The sequence below is a fragment of the Schistocerca serialis genome, chromosome 7 (assembly GCF_023864345.2).
Source record: "Schistocerca serialis cubense isolate TAMUIC-IGC-003099 chromosome 7, iqSchSeri2.2, whole genome shotgun sequence".
In the NCBI taxonomy this organism is placed as follows: domain Eukaryota; kingdom Metazoa; phylum Arthropoda; class Insecta; order Orthoptera; family Acrididae; genus Schistocerca; species Schistocerca serialis.
In genome coordinates, this window is record NC_064644.1 from 519008890 (window position 1) to 519026476 (window position 17587).

Sequence of the window (17587 nt, forward strand, 5' to 3'; positions counted from 1 at the left end):
TCTGCTATTTTTCTTTCTTCCTTTTGTTGACTTATACAAAGATTTAACCACTTCTCTTTATGCTGTCAACAGTAGTTCTTCTCTCCAACATTACATTATACAAACAAAAGAGTTTACAGATACCTACTGTCTAGATATGCCCTCCATAACTTCTCTTGTTATCTGTTACCACCACGTAAATAGTACTTTCTGATGTCTGCATCTACAGACATGCTCAGCAAGTCACCTGTTGGTGCATGGCTGGGGCTATCTAGTAGTATTACTACACATTTTCTTTCTTGTTTCACTCGAAAACAGAGCGAGGGAGAAACGACTGTTTAAGTGCCTCCATACAAGATCCGGTTTCTTTTATCTTATCTTTGATGTTATTAGGTAAAATGTACGTTAGCGGCAGTAGAATCTGTTTTGCCGGAGCCACGGTAGCCTCTGAGGGCCGGCAACCCATATTACACCACAGAGAACGGGGTTGTCTATGTCTAAGGCATACCAAAACACCATGGTAAACACCAGCTTTTTACAAACAAGATAATGGAAACAGACATTCCGAGCACCACTTCCTGCAGGGGAAACGCGAGCCACGGCTTGCACGAAGTATCACTACACCAAAACCTGATTGCCTGGAGACAGCTATTTAGGGGCTAGAACCAGCCCCGAAGTATTCACTTCACCCCGGATGCCGACCTCGTGGACTTCGACCACTGATGATTACGTCTTCGTCTCTGAATTGGACTTTTACTAGTGTGTGCGTGTTACCATGAACCTCTGTGGAAAATTAGAAGTGAACTTTTGTGTGCCTTAATTAGGAGACTTTTACTGGCATCGTTATTGTTACCTTTCTTTTGTTGTTCAGTCATCAACCTTGTAAATTTACATAAAGAAATGTTGTGTTGTGAAAAATTGTCAATTGTCAGTTCCAACAGAATCGTTATGCAGTCAGTTTCAAATGTCAGCCTCAAAATTTTTTTAACAGCATTCATTGAAAAGAAGGTCACTTTCCCGCCAAGGATTCTCATTTCCCAAACCATCTGTGTAATAGTTGCGTGTTGATCGAATCTATCCGTAAGAAATCCAGGAGTGTGAATTACTTCACTGCTTTCCTTCAGTATTACCTGGTTGGGGTCCCAAATATTCGAGCAGTACTCAATAACTGACTGCACTTGTGTTCAATACGTGGTCTCCTTTACCCACACTTTCCAGAAATTCTCCCAAAAATCGAAAGCGACCTGCAGCCTTCCCTACTACAGTCCTTACACGCTCGTTCCGTTTCACATCTGTTCGTATTGTTACGCGTAGATACTTAACTGACATGACGTGTTGAGCAGCAAATTACTAACACTGTATTCGAACATTAAGAGGTTGTTTCTTTTAGTCATCAGCATTAACATAAATTTTTCTACATTTAGATCTAGCTGCCATTAATCGCACCAGCTAGAAGGGGCCATCAGAAAGTGTACGTTCGAAAGCCGTAAAGTACAAAATGGATATACCAATCACATAAAATCGGTGTGAGCATTGAGGCAATCACGCCACTGGCGCACCCAGTTGAAGATACCCGTTTGGTACAACGCCGCGACCGGCCGCTGTGGCCGAGCGGTTCTACGCGCTTTATTCCGGACCCGCGCTGCTGCTACGGTCGCAGGTTCGAATCCTGCCTCGGGCGTGGATGTGTGTGATGTCCTTAGGTTAGTTAGGTTTAAGTAGTTCTATGTCTACGGGACTGATGACCTCAGATGTTAAGTCCTATTGTGCTTAGAGCCAAAACACCGCGTCCTGCTGCTTGAAGAAGTCCGTTACTGCCCGATGCCCATCCTCACCCGACAGGAAGCGTCTACTCTTCAAGGTCTTTCTAAGACGGGGAAAGGGCGAGGGACGGAGTGTCCTCCACTTGAGTTGACATAACTTTTGTGTTACAGTATTTGCGATATGGGTACGAGCGTTGTCATGAAGTAGCAGCTGCGCCTGCCGCACCGTTCCACAATGATGGTTTTCGACGGACATGCTGCCTCATATACATTCTTCATTCTCCGATGTACGTCTACCATTGTTTCTCCTTCACCAACCGTGAAAACAATAAAAGCCGGTTCGTCCTGCTTAGACACATTTGGTAATGACGTTGGCACAGTTCACGTTTCCGTATTAACCTCACGCATGTCGGAAAGACTCGAATGCCACATCAATTACTTGCCTGCGTATCGGTGCTTATACACCCTCATCGGAATCTCGCTATGTTGCCTGTACGCTGTGGTAACGCCCTCTTAATATAAAATTTATTCAAGTCAACTAGTATCCTCCTACTTTCATTCACCTTCGATGTCTTCCCGTACAGATGTCCTCAAAAAAGGTTAAATTAAATAGTTTATCGAGTATGGAATGTTCGAAACGCGTCATGGAAGGCATCTTTTATATGAAACGTAACTACTGGTTGTGCGAAAGTAAATTTAAAACTCATAAAAGACGAGTGTCCATGATGGTGTCCACATTTTTTACGTACTGAGACGGCTGAACTCATAAGTACCGTGAATTCAAAAGAAGGAATTATTAAACTACTTCAAAGTGACATTGAAGCGCTGAAGGTGGAAATTTTAACACTGAAACAAGAAAATTATGAACTAGTTACTCAAAGAAAATCCTGCGTGTGCAGAAATCAACCCATTACTGAACAAAAGATGACAAAATCGATTTTCTGTTAATAGGTGATACTATGTTAAAAAATGTTATTGTGCCGGACTGTAAGATCGATGTTCGACCTGGAATTCGATCGCATCAACTCAACAAACATTTTAAGAATGTATTGTATATGAAAAGAAACGTGGGCGAAACTGGTAACAAAACTTTAAGTACCGACGATTACAGAGGTGTCTTAATCCACGTGGGCACAAACTCCATCCGCAGTAACAGTGAGGAGGAAATCGCGAATGAAACACGGAATCTGATTAGATCGGTGAAAACTGTATACCCAACATCCAGGCTGGTAATTAGTGGAATTATTCACCGAAGATCGGTAAGTGATACTTACATCAACAGGGTAAATACCGGCATTAGGGAACAGTGCAACAGACTCGGTGCAGCATTCATTGACCCAAAGAAGCTCTTAAGCTATGAATGTCTGGGAAAAGACGGCCTGCACTTGAATAGATTAGGCTCTGTGAACCTTAGTAAAATGTTCATAGACGTGTGTAAAACCCTAAGAAGCAAGGGAAATTAATTCGTTCTGATAGGGGTGACAAAGAAAAAGCTCAAACTGAAAATGAAAAGTTTAGGTACCCAACAAAGGATGCACGTGAAATAACCAAAAACAAAAATGATCTATTGATGCACTGGAATATAAATGGCTTAGGGACAGAACTACCAAATCGTAAATACGCAAAAATCGACGAACTAAAAATTCTGCTTTCAGACTCTGTAAATATTATTATAATCTGCCTAAACGAACGCTGGTTAACAGAAGATTGAATAAAAGTATTAAATAGTATTAACAATTTTAAGGTAGCTACTAGCTCTTGTAGAATAAGCAAATCTCGTGGAGGCTCCTGCATTCTTGTCAATTCTTCTGTAAGTTACGCAGTAAGAGAGAGTTTTAATTATTTAAATGAAGAGAGCATGTTTGAAAATTGCTTTGTACAAGTAAGTGATCTGAATACACTGGTTATAGCAATCTACAGATTTCCGGGATGTACGGTAACAAAAGGGTTCTTAGCCAAATTCGAATGCCTCCTAGAAAGATAGTAAGAAAGAAGTTGTTATAGCAGCAGAATTAAACTTAAATATCTTAGTTGAAAGCAACGATTCCACAAAATTACGTGATTTAATTCAGAAATCTGGTTTCAAGCTAGACTTTTCTGAAGATACTAGGGAAAACAGCATATCAGTGACCTACATTGATAGTATTATTACCAACTACAAATTTGACAGTGGAAATAAGCACAAATACTGCTTAGACTTGGATATTTCAGATCACTCAGCTCTGTTTATTGAGCTCCAAAAAGCAAATAACCTAGAGCCTCCAGGAGTCTATATAAAAAGGGAACTCAGTAAAAGTAAAAGGATTTATACCGCAGTAAATTAAGTATAATTAGCTGACCTGTAGACCAGCTCGATAAACTATGTCAGATTCATAAACTGTTTCTTAGAGGTATTTAATGAATCATTTCCTCTTAGATATAAGCGAAAGAAAGTAAATGGTAAACTCAAATGGATTACAACAGGAATATAAATTTCTTGTGCTAGAAAGAGATAGCTCTACAATGAGTTAAAATCAAACAGAAATCCGGATTTTGTTACTCATGTCAAACAGTATAAAGCTGTGTTTAGGAAAGTTGTAGTGGCAGCTAAAAAAATGGCAAATAACAAATTCATACCAGAGCACAGAAATAAGACAAAAGCAGCATGATCAGTTGTTCAGTCGGAATTAGGAGCCAAAGTAAAAATTCATGAGATTTTGAAAATTAGACGTGAAAAGGAAATTATTGTAAACCCTGTTCAGATGTCAAGTTGTTTCAATGAATTCTTCCTATATGTAGTAAGACCAGATATGGATATGACATTCTATCAAGGCATAATACATTTGGAAAATGGCATGAACACATCTTTTAAACAATTTGAAAAAATCACCCAAAGGGATGTGGAAAAGGAAATATTGTCACTAAAAAACTAAACCTCACATAGGTGGGATGAAATAACATCTGTAGTCAAGTGTGTGTACGGTATTATTTCTCAACCAGTCAGTTATTATAGATCAATCTTTTGAACAGGGATGCTTTCCAAATGTATTGACATATGCTGAGATCAAACCTCTATTCAAAAAAGATCGACAGAAGATATGGGAATTACCGCCCTATCTATATTTGCTGGTCTTCTCTAAAGTGTTTGAAAAGATTGCAGCAAAACAAATTAATAAATTTCTTACTGTAAATGATATAATTTTTAAAAACCAGTTCGGATTCCAAAAGGGTAAATGCACTGTGGTATAAATGAATTTATCCAAAAAATATGCTCCATGTTATATAAGGGTAGAAAGGTCACAGGAATATTCTGTGATCTAACTAAAGCTTTCCATTCAGTGAACCATGCATTACTCCTCCACAAATTACAGATGTATGGAATCGGGGACACTGCTTTAAAATGGTTTAGCTCTTACCTGTCAGGTAGGAAACGAAGAGTAACTTTAACTTCAAATAGAACCAATTATTCCTCAGACTGGAAAACGGTTCCCCAAGGAGTTCCACAAGGTTCGATACTGGGTCCATATATTTTTCTTTTTTACGTAAATGACCTACCACTTGCTACTGATGTTCATTCAGTCTTATTTGCTGATGATACATCAGTTCTAATGGAAAATGAGGTACCTGAAAGTATTCCAGAAAAAGACAAAAATACTTCAGAAAATCTCGAATCTTGGTTCTATCAAAATGGACTAAAACTAAATGTAACTAAAACCAAAATGATGCAATTTGATGCTAAATCAGTAGAAAGGACTGAAATAAAGATAAGTTGCAATGATCAGGATATCAAGAAGCAAACCACGTGAAGTTCTTAAGCCTAAAACTTGACAAAAATTTAAATTGGAAGGTACACATAGATTACTTAGCAAATAAACTGAGTATAAAATGTGTATTTTGTCAGGTGCCACAAACATGGATACCAGAAAGATAGTTTATCACCGCTACTTTGAGTCAGTTATTCATTTTGGCATAATCTTCTGGGGAAATTCAGAAAATGTCACTAGGCTCCTAGTATTACAAAAGAAAGTAATTAGAAACATGTGTGTTGCAAAGAAACGGGAATCCTTTCGACCACTATTAAAAAATTTAAAAATACTATCTGTCCCCTCACTTTACATATATGAGGTGGTGGTGTTCCTATATAAAAATCAGTATACACTAGACACTTTCGGTTTTGACAGCAACTACAGCACTCGCCACAGAGATAACTTCAAACTTCCAACACATTGTTCAAAACTTTATGCCCAAACGCCAGAGCATATCAGGTTAAAAATTTTCAACAAAATAAAAGGCAGTAATATATTTAAGATGGAGCTTGGTTCACTGAAAAGATTGCTCCTTACTCTTCTGGTGGAAATGTGTTATTATTCTGTCGATGAATTCATTGAGGACAACTTCATGGTCTGAACACAGTGATTGTATTACATGTATTATTTTATGAAAAATGTGTAGCTGTAACTTAGAAATGTAAAATATAATGTAAACTTTTGTATTTGTCTTAAAAAAGAGAAAAAAGTTTCTTTTGTAAACGTTGTCATGTCCACTGTAAATCAACTCAAATGATTTGAAAATTGTAAGTAATGAGATGAATAAATCACATATCACATCACAACACCATCTGAATGCCGCCCGTCAGATCATTTTGAATGTCGAGAATAATAGCAGGCCAATTACACTTCACTGGATCTATCCTGATGACCCCTTGTCTGTGATAAACACTCGATATCGATGATAACACTCCGGGTTCCATTAGTTAAGAAGTTTCGAGCCACTGACGTTTCTCTGAATCTACTCCGTATACTCGTAACTTCGCTGACAGTTTGAAGTTGTACACCGTTTCCAACGCTTTTCGGGTTTCTAGGAATGTGGAATCAACCTACTGCCTTCGTCCTTGGTTCCCTGGATATGATGTTAGAATAGGGCAGACTGGGTTTCGCATGAGCGATGGTTTCTAAATCTGTGCTGATTTGGGGACAAAAGCTTTTCGATCTCAAGGAAGTTTATTATATTTCAACTGAGAATATGTTCAAGAATTCTGCAGGAAACGAATGTTAAGAATATTAGTCTGTAATGTTGCGGGTCTCTTCTTCTACCCTTTCCGTATGTGGGATTTGCCTGCTTATTTGTCTAGTCACTTGGGAGTTTGTACTGGGCGATAGATTAGCGATAAGTGCAAGCTAAGCAAATAGCCAATTCCGTAGAGTACTCTCTGTAAACACGAATTGGGATTCCATCCAGACCAGGTGACGTATTTGATTTCAACTCTTTTAGTTGCTTCTAATTGCCAGGGACGCCTCTTACTATGTTTTTAATACGGGAGTCTGTCCGATTATTAAACACCTTATTTAAAACTTAAGCTTTTGCTTGCTTCTATTGCCACCCTAGAATAGTCAACAAGTGACTGGGAAGAAGCGATTTTACGGAGGAATTTTCTCGGGATCTCTGCAAGATCTTTCTTAAGGTATGGCAATGGCAGCTGTTGTATCTTTCGCCCATCGATCTTTTTACAAACGCACGAATCTCTACTAATTTTTGCCTATTGTCATTTGCACGTTCTCTCTCGAACCGAGAGTACAGCAGTCTTTGCTTCCTCAGAACTTTCTGAATTTTATTATTTAAAAGTGGTGGGTCTTTTCCGTCCTTAGTCCGCTTACTCGGCACCATGGTTCTCCAGGGTATGATTTACAATCTGTTTAAACTTTTCCCATAATTCCTCTACGTCCATTGCACTAGAACTAAATGATGTCAACTCATTGTCTAAATGGGATCCTAACAACTATCTGCTCTTTCTAGCAGAAATACTCTCCTACCCATCTTGATTGATTTATGAATTTCAATAACCAAAGTCACTATGATGGTATCACGGTCACTAATTCCTGTTTCTGTGACGACGTGCATGGGCTGTCGAACTATCTGCTCAAGACAGTTTCCATGAAACGTGTTCAAAAGAACTTCACAAGACTGTCTATCTGTACCCGCTGCTACGAATCCATATATGTCCCAGTCTATATCTGGTAGGTTAAAGTCGCCTCCCGCTATTTCTGTATGATTTGAGTATTTAAGCGCTACCCTCCGTAGACTTTCTTTCAATGATTGTTAAAGCGTCAGAGCGGAAGCATCCGACAGTTAACTAGATGGCACCTATAACGGGTATACGTTACCAGATAGCTTCACAATGACAATCAATTTCGACCTCAATAGAGACAATACTTTTGTCGACTGCAGTGAACAATCCTCTTCCTGTGGTGTCTAATCTGTCTTTCATATATACATTCCATGAGTCGCTAAATACTGCAGAGCTTTCTAGTTTGGGTTTCAGCAATCACTCGGTCGCGAGAACAATTTGAGTGCGACAGATTTCCTGGAGGTCAGTAAGTTCGGCATATTTGTTAAGAATACTTAACCAATTTACTGAGAAAATTTTGACCGTCAAAGTGTCTTTATTCCGAACATGGTCTGAGTTCCCCATCCGTGTGTCGATTGGCTAGAGTGAATCAAACATCTAGCCTAAGAAACGTCCATGTAAACTACACGAATACTGTGCTACCTGAGTAGCTGCTCCCTTTATGTATAGCACCCGTGACCTACCAAAGAGAGTCGTACAAATCTCATCTCGATAACACAGGTCCACAAATCTGTAGAAAAGACTATCACCAAAGGCTATGTAACATTCTGGGAGCAATGCTGCAAAATGCAATCTCCGTGAGTGGAATAGCTGTCACCACTTCCGCCAGCCGATCGTATGAACTGAGAGGCCTCAGAACGTAAGCAACAGACACCAATGGTGCCGACCTGAGCCGCATCTTGCAGATGACAGCGACTTTCGAGCTCAATAGCCGCAGGCAAGGCCTCCTCCACATCTCGGATGAGGTCCCTTGTCAGATATACCGAATGCACATTGTCTTTTTTTCTGGCCCTAAAAGGCATCTCCCTAAGCGGTTGCACAACTAGCCTACCGTCGTAGCTCCCGGTAACTAGCAAACTCCTCTCCGCAGAACGTGAAACCCATAGGTACACTTAATCTCAAATTTCCTTCCACGTGTAGCATAACGATCATCTATAGGCATATTAGAGTGAGGCGCAGCGGTGAACTGCAGCAGCGCTGACAGTAGTCTAGTGCAGGATGTTTTCACTGCAATAATTCAACAAATCCAATGCAGTGCTGTGAAGCAGGTTAGCACCGCATAGACTACATAGAGTGATTCATCAAGGAGAAAGATTTCCACACTGACAGTGGTAGTAGTGTTTTGACATACGTGTTTGAAAGTGGCACTTGTCCAGCGTAACAAGCAGCTTAGATGTGTCAAAAAAGAAAATTTGCTCCTGGGCTCCGACTTCGCCTCCGCCACGGCCGTTAGAGTTTGGTTTCCGAATCTGCGATAACTTTTCCAAGCAACACGGCGTCTAGACCACGACGTATCGTCTCAGCACGGTGCAGTGAGCGATGAACCATTTGCTTATGTTCTCGAGGGTATAACAGACATGGAAGCGAGGCGTGACTATCAGCGTTACTCTAAGGTCACGTTATTTAGTCAGCAGGATCCGACCGACTTATCAGAGTTTAAGGGCGATTGTAAAGAGCACGGTTTGGTGCATGTAAGGAGTACACTATGTCACTTAGTTGGGCGTACTGTGCCATGCACACCTCTAACTTTTTGTACATGTCACTGGCACGGTCATACTGCAAGGCAGTGTAGAGTGTCTGAGTGGCACATCATACGAGGGAAAGACTAACTGTAGTGATGCTGCGGATTCGTAATTTTATTTTATGTTGTTTTAAGTGACAGAGAATAAGAGTGTCGCAATGGCAGAGTCAAAGGTACAAGGATTGCCGGAGCCGGAAGCAGTATGGATGTTGTTGGAAGAGGTAGTGCAGATACTCAAGTACATATGCACCTACATGGATGGTTGACTGCTGGAGATGAACTGTAGGCATTGCTTGAGGTACAACAGCATGAGATGCATGTGAATGCCGCGGGATTAATGGTTCCCTTTCCTGGAACATCATCTTAGGATGAGCATTATTTAATGGTGGACCTTAAAAAGTCGGGGAAGGTATGTGTGAGGGCTGTTAATCAGTTGTTGCGGGTAGCAGAATGGCGACTAGACCGAGAAGCGAAAAAGGGACATGCGGTGTGCTGTAGTACCAGAGAATGCAAAAAACTTGTACGACTGGACAACGGGCTTTTCTAAAGATACAAAAACAAAGTAGGATTAGGTATTTTTGGGAGTAGTTGAATTCTATTGTGAAGAGGCATGGGGAATCTGCACAAGATTTAGTGGACAGGATAAAGAAATGTAATGAGCACACGTACGAGCTAGAGCAGAGTTACCGTATTTTACGGACTATAAGACGCATCTTAATTTCTAAGCTATTTTTTAAAAAAATAACATTTTTACCGTTTTGATTATTAAACTGCAAAGCCATGATAAAAAAGTCTTAGTTTACAAACACCTTTAATGTCCCCGAAAATCGTCATCTGAACTTTCTACTTTCTCTTCTTCTTCTTCCTCTTCTTCGTCGTGGTTGTCCTCTTTATGTATAACATTGTCTTCACTGCTACCGAGAGCGTAACTTATGCCGTACATCTTGATTTAACAATAATGTCTTCTCTCACTATAGTCCACGGCTGTTTTATCCACTGACACACTTGTTTGACTTTAGGTCGCTTCAAAGCTCCCTTCGGCGTGAATGCATGTTGGGTTTCAGCCATCATCCATTTGTTCCATTCCTCTCTCATATACACATTAAATGGTTTATTTATCGAGACGTCAGGAAGTTGTAATTGTGAAGTAAGTCCTCCCGGAACAACAGCAAGCTCCCTGCCTACTTCTCTCAGTTAGTGCTTCACAGAACTTTTCAAACGACTCTTTACCTGATCTAGCACAAGAAGAGAAATCTTTTCCAGTAAAGTACAATTCCTTCTCTCCACACCTTGCTAATCCAAAATTTCGTACCAGTCTCACCCATCCAATCCTTGTCATATACGTGAACAAGAACGCCTGGTGGTATTTCAGAAGCTTTTGGCTTTGTTTTGCACTTCAAAATTATCATTGGATTAGGTTTAGTGCCGTCAGTACAGCATGAAGGGACAAGAGTGTAGTGCATTTTTTCATGTCCACTTGTTTTTACAGTTACAGTTTTAGCAACTTTCATGGCAACAGTTCTGTTACTCGGCACATCAAATTTCAGAGGAGTTTCCTCCATATTCGCTATTTGGCTTAGTTTCACACTGGTTTTCTTTCGATATTGGATAATAAAGCGATAATATTTTGTCTTCATGCTCTTGTGCCATTTTATGAGATGTTTTTGTTTTGGTTCGCGCGCTAAGCCACGACGATTCATAAACCTGTAGCACACTCCACTCTTAAAGTATATTAAGTTCCACTGTCCTCGAATCCATTTCAATTCCTCGTCTTCTAGTTTTGACCATCTTGGATTCAGTCCTCTATTTGCACATTTAGTCTTCCCCATTTTCTTCTGTTCTTCTTTACTAGCCCGCCAATCTCGAATGGTTTTTTCTGTTGGTGGAGGACCAAAATGTCGCTCAGCTACTCTGTTTCCATGTTATTCCCCATATACTATTACTTTCAATTAATAGCCTGCATCATAAGAATATCTTTTATTTTTTCCTTTACGAAACTAGCTGCTAACAAAAATTTTATACTTTTACCAATAACACATATCGCTTTGAGTCCAAGTTTACTGGTACCGTAGGGCGCAATGGTAGCATGCATTGACGCATCATAGTCTATACGGTGTTCATTATTGGTGATGGCGGGGCTGGAGGGAGGTAGTGTTAGCAAGCTTGTGAATCTTGACGACTCATGTCCGTCGCATGGGTGCACAGCTGCTGCCAGCGGAATCCAGTGTTGCCACATAGAGATAGGCCAAATAGATATGGGCGACATCGAATATATGGCCATTTCTTCATATAAAATAACGGACATTTTAAATTGATTTAGAGTTTAAGACGCACCTGAATTTTGGAAGAATTTTTTGGAAGAAAAAAGTACGTATTGTAGTCCGTAAAATACGGAATACAGCAAGGAGATGAGCAGAAGGCTGAGTGGATTGCTAATGAACATGTCAACAGGGGGTGCATACAGTTGAACCAAATGATCTGCTGTCTGTTATTACGTTCTCGATGTAATGCGAAGTCGATAGATATGCAGATGTGGAGTGTGAATAAATAGGTGTTGAAAGACGTAATGCGGAGAATTTTTGTTGCATGCAGGTGCACCTGTGTTGGTTGCCTACAGAGACTTATTGGTCGAAGACAATGGAATCTGCCGAGCTATAGATTATGTGGGGTCGGACGTCATTAAGTGAGACCACTGGGGTTGATGGCCTTAGATTTTCGTACAGGTTAGGTTGGGTTGTTTGGGGGAAGAGACCAAACAGCGAGGTCATCGGTCTCATATGATTAGGGAGGGACGGGGAAGGAAGTCGGCCGTGCCCTTTCGAAGGAACTATCCTGGCATTTGCCTGGAGAGATTTAGGGAAATCACGGAAAACTAAATCAGGATGGCTGGACGCGGGGTTGAACCGTCGCCCTCCCGAATGTGAGTCCAGTGTACTAACCACTGCGCCACCTCGCTCTGTCAGATTTTCGTATAGGAGCTGTTCGATTTCAGCAGTATGTAGATGCAGTACTGGATGTAAACGAGGGCTAGAATACGATCTTGGGATTAGACGTTTTCTATCAACATTCTATTGAAATTGACTTTCGGCTCTGTACATTTGAACTCAATAGTACTTGGCAGTGCAGGACTGTCACGAAGCGCATCCTGTGTGTCAAGTGGCACCAGGAAGTCACTCTACGTGACTGTGGAGTTGTAATTAGCTGTAGGTTTGTTTCGTGTTGTACAATCTCTGGTGAAGGACGATGTACTGGATCCAGCAAGTTGCTTTATTAAGAGACGCGCTGTACTTGTACAAGAGAGGCATGGTGGGAGAGTGGCATCCACAAATATAGATAATGTTGGGGCCGAGGAAGTGAAGTAAAGGAAGAGATTGTTGTTACTGAGTTTGGACATTTCGGATGAGGATGAGTGGTGGATGAGTACTGTGGACTACATGCAACTTCAAGCCCATATTAAGGCGGCATTACATGCGAAAGTGGAGCATCTGAGGGTTGTAGAGACAGAGAGGATGGAAGAAATATTCTTCGAATTTATGGGTTTACTTTTTCGACAGTATCAAAAAATGGTTCAAATGGCTCTGAGCACTATGGGACTTAACATCTGAGGTCATCAGTCCCCTAGAACATAGAACTACTTAAACCTAAATAACCTAAGGACATCACAAACGTTCATGCCCGAGGCAGGATTCGAACCTGGGACCGTAGCGGTCGCGCGGTTCCAGACTGAAGCGCCTAGAACCGCTCGGCCACATCGGCCGGCCCGACAGTATCCATTTCCGTCTATGCCCTTGACTTTACACCAAGTACCAACGGAGAATGAAGCACTAGTGTTTCAGAAACCATATCCCATTCTCACGAATTTGCAGCCGATTATGGAAGATTTTATTAACCAGCAGTTAGGTGACAGCATAAAAGAAGAGAGTAGAAGTCCCCAGGATGTATATATCATGCTCATATCAATACAGTCTATGGATGGATCTAGAAATTGCAAGCTCTTGTATGACATCCTTGCAAACAATAGTCTGCGGGACTTCGGCAATTCACTTAGGTATTAAAATGAAACACCTGCAGATGTCGTTAACTGTTGCAGGTGTTTCATTTCATTAAGTTAAACAATATAGGTTCAGCTGTGAATACCATAACCTGAACAACAGGACATCAAAAGATGCATAGGCCATTCCCAAAATTAAAACACCTTCAGTAACTTGGGAATGTGTCAGTAATATTCAACCATGGATTTGAGGAGTGGTTAGCATCAATTCTAGATTGTTTCAGAAGACCTATTAAATACAGCATTTTCGGTACCGTGGGAGCACTACCAGTACAAGAGAATGCCTTTTGGATTGAAAAATACACCTGCAAGGTTTAAAAGGTTATCAGAGAGTGTCTGATTCATAGTGAGTGATGACTTTAGATTGGGCAACCTGCCGCCTATGTGGAAAGTAACGGCGCACTACTACATTAACTTTCCAAGCCGTGTGTGGTATGTCTCTGCTTGTGAAGAGTCCATAGTTAAAACCTCCCTTACGCGGATCTCTGGGAGCGGAACATATTGAGAGGAAACATTTATGAAGGGAAGTATGAAGTTGGGAAAGGTAAGGTTTGGAACGTGGAATGTTCACACACTGCTGCAACCAGAAGAACTAGAAAATGCAAAGCAGAAGATGAACAGGTCTGATGTGCATGCCATGTGTGAACTAAGATGGGTAAATAACGGAGAGGAAGAAAGTGCAGGCGAAACAGAGAATTGTGAGAACTGATCAGAAATACTGGTAGGTAAGATAAGGTAATAACGGCTCAATATATTGATGGAAGATTGATGATGCGACTGCAGGGTAGTTTGAAAGACGATTGAAGAACTTGTGCTGAAAGGAAGGGAAAATGACTGCGTTAACATTATGCGGGACAGGAATACAGTAATAGGTGAAGGAAGATACGAAGATACAGTGGGATATTTTGGATTAGGGATAAGAAATAAGAGAAGTGGACATCTAATTACCTGCTGTAAGGAGAACTCACTAGTATTCGGTAACACATTATTTGAAAATCACAAAACGAGACGTTATATATGGTTTTCAAATTTGCATAGAGAAAAGTATCAATTGGATTATATCCTCATACGAGAAAGGCTTAGGAACTATCTGAAGAATTCCAAGGACTACCCAGGAGCAGACATAAATTCAAACCAGAACCTCATAATGGGGGAAATACAAGTGAAGTTGCAGGAACTTGGAGAGCTAAGATTAAACTTGTTGATACTCAAGCAGTTAGATAATGCTTCAGAGTTGAAAGGCAGGTTTGTGGGAAAATGACAAATGAATAAATGAGGGAAGGACTAACGGACTCTACCAAAGAAGTACTAGGAATTACTGTGTCCAATAGTATCAGGAAGGAATGGATAATGGGAAACATGTTGAAAAAGTTAGAAGAAAGGAGAAAGTAAAAAAAAAATTGTAGGAAATGAAGGAGGCAAAAGAAATACAAGAAACTGAATAATGAATCAGTCCTTGACAATGAAAGTGGCTTCAGCTCCTTTGGTTTTCTTTCTCAGTTTGTTTCTTGAGTTGTAAGCTACGAGGTGTGGCATATTCTAAATGTGCGCCTGCTGGTGTGACAGTTGCAAGCTTTGTGCCAGCAGTCAGTATGCAGAGGTAAGTGTAATAATCTGACTTATTTATTATTTTCATACTTGCTGATGTTTCTTTTCAGTTCAAACGCCTATCAGACTAGCAAATTTGAAAACCGTTCGAAAAGAGTGATGATGAAGCCTGTCCAGACTTTTCAGAAATGGAGAAAAGTGAAGTGGATTTGAGTGACCAAAATATTAAATATGGGGATCTTGGAAGTGAATCTGAACTTGAAGGTGAGGATGGTGATGGTCTCGAAGAGGTAGCAGATGTATGGGAATTTTGAAAAGACGAAGTTACACGTTGGTGTTTGAGCGAATCTACGAAAAACGTCAAAAATCAAGAGAAGAACACTGTGCAAATTCTACGACGGCCAAAGCGAAGTATGATGGATATAAATGATGAAGCTAGCGTTTTTCTGAAAGTAGTACACCTACACATTTTTGGCGAAGTTGGAAACTATCCAAGTATGTACACTACTGGCCATTAAAATTGCTACACCACGAAGATGACGTGCTACAGACGCGAAATTTAACCGACAGGAAGAAGATGCTGTGATATGCAAATGATTAGCTTTTCAGACCATTCACACAAGGTTGGCGCCGGTGGCGACACCTACAGCGTACTGTCATGAGGAAAGTTTCCGACAGATTTCTAATACACAAACAGCAGTTGTGGCTGCGATTAACCTTGACGCTGCATCACAGACAAGAGCGGCTGCAGTGGTGTACTCAATGCCGAACCTGGGTGCACAAATGGCAAAACGTCATTTTTTAGGATGAATCCAGGTTCTGTGAACGCACATTGGAAGCATTTACTCGTCATCGCCATACCGGCGTATCACCCGGCGTGCCGGTATGGGATGCCATTGGTTACACTTCTCGGTCACCTCTTGTTCGCATTGACGGTACTTTGAACAGTGGACGTTGCATTTCGGATGGGTTACGACCCGTGGCTTTACCCTTCATTCTATCCCTGCGAAACCCTATATATCAGCAGGATAATACACGACCGCGTGTTGCAGGTCCTGTACGGGCCTTTCTGAATACAGAAAATGTTTGAGTGCTGCCCTAGCCAGCACATTCTCCAGATCTCTCACCAATTGAAAACGTCTGGTCAATGGTGGCCGAGCAACTGGCTCGTCACGATACGTCAGTCACTACTATTGATGAACTGTGACATCGTGTTGAAGCTGCATGGGCAGCTGTACCTGTACACGCCATCGAAGCTCTGTTTAACTCAATGCCCAGTCGTACCAAGGCCGTTATTAAGGCCAGAGGTGGTTGTTCTGGGTACTGATTTCTCAGGATCTATACACCCAAATTGCGTGAAAATGCAATCACATGTCAGTTCTAGTATAATATGTTTGTCCAATGAATACCCTTTTGTCATCTGCATTTATTCTTGGTGTAGCAATTTTAATGGCCAGTAGTGTATATCTATAGACAGTGAGACAGATAACAATTCTCGCGCAGAAGAGATAATAAACGGACATCAAGACACGAAATAATAGATGTGTTATGGATTATAATTTTCATTGGATCAAGAAAAGAGCATTATGTTCATACATGGGAAATCTGGGTGGCAGATGGAACAAATATGGAACTACTTAAGGTTGCGAAGGGTTACAAAAGTTTCTTCTACGCTGTGTACGGTTTGACGATATGGAAACGAGGTGTGACAGGAGAAAACTGATAACCTGGCTGCAATTCGCACAGTATTAGACGGTTTTGTTGCAAATTGTCAAGTTTTTACAGCCTGAGTGTATTCACCACATCAGATGAAATGCTCCACCCTTTCAGATACCGCTGTGGATAGATTTAGTAAATGCTCAACAAACCAGGACATAGTGAAAAGACTTGTGGTGCCTACCGAAAATTCTAACAGGAACCTTGCAACAATTGGTACTCAAGCTACCTACCTTCTGAATATTTTCTGCAGAATAAAACCACGCCTTGGTACGATGAGGAAGAACAGACATGTAATTCCTCCATAATTTCTTCCCCCCCCCCCAAAAAAAAAAATGAGAGAGAGAAAACAAGAGAAATTGGATGCGCATTGTTCGGATTTCAGCAGGATATCTCACTTTGTCTACTATTCATGAGACGGCGACAGTTTATGAAGAAACACATAACCTGAAATCGTAATTGACTGTAGTTTACCAAAAGGCTGAGTTGACATTTTAAATAAAATGTGCTCCTGTCACTCCGTATGGAGAATTACAAGAAGACGGCTATTGAATTTTTTTTAGTTTCTTCAACATTACTGGAATTAATTCACAAATATGTTTTCCATCACAAAGGCAGAGATAACTTTACGAAGAAGTATTTATCTCACGAAGCTAGCAGAAAACCTTATGAAAGAACAAGACGTATCTAGAGCTCAACTCACATTGCTGGCAGCCCATCTGGCCGTATATCGTACGCAGTTTCGTGCTGAAGCATCAGCTTCCGGAGTTCGGCATCCTCAACGTCCAACGAAAAAAGTCATGGCGTGTACCCTTTGAGGACATCGGGAAATACATACACAACATTAAATGTGACATATGTACTAACGTTGCTTGTAAACAGAATAATAAGAAAAAAATTTCCTG

The 17587-nt window shown here is 40.7% G+C and overlaps 1 protein-coding gene across 1 annotated transcript in view; it reads left to right on the forward strand.

Annotated features, from left to right (window-relative positions):
- The first annotated feature begins 14565 nt into the window (after positions 1 to 14565).
- LOC126413197 (zinc finger protein 260-like) overlaps positions 14566 to 17587 on the forward strand; it is an 87096-nt gene continuing 84074 nt past the window's right edge. Inside the window, exons 1-2 of the mRNA XM_050083092.1 lie at positions 14566 to 14663; positions 14985 to 15018. Of these exons, the coding sequence (XP_049939049.1) occupies positions 14566 to 14663; positions 14985 to 15018 (132 nt within the window). The remainder of the gene's footprint in view (positions 14664 to 14984; positions 15019 to 17587) is intronic.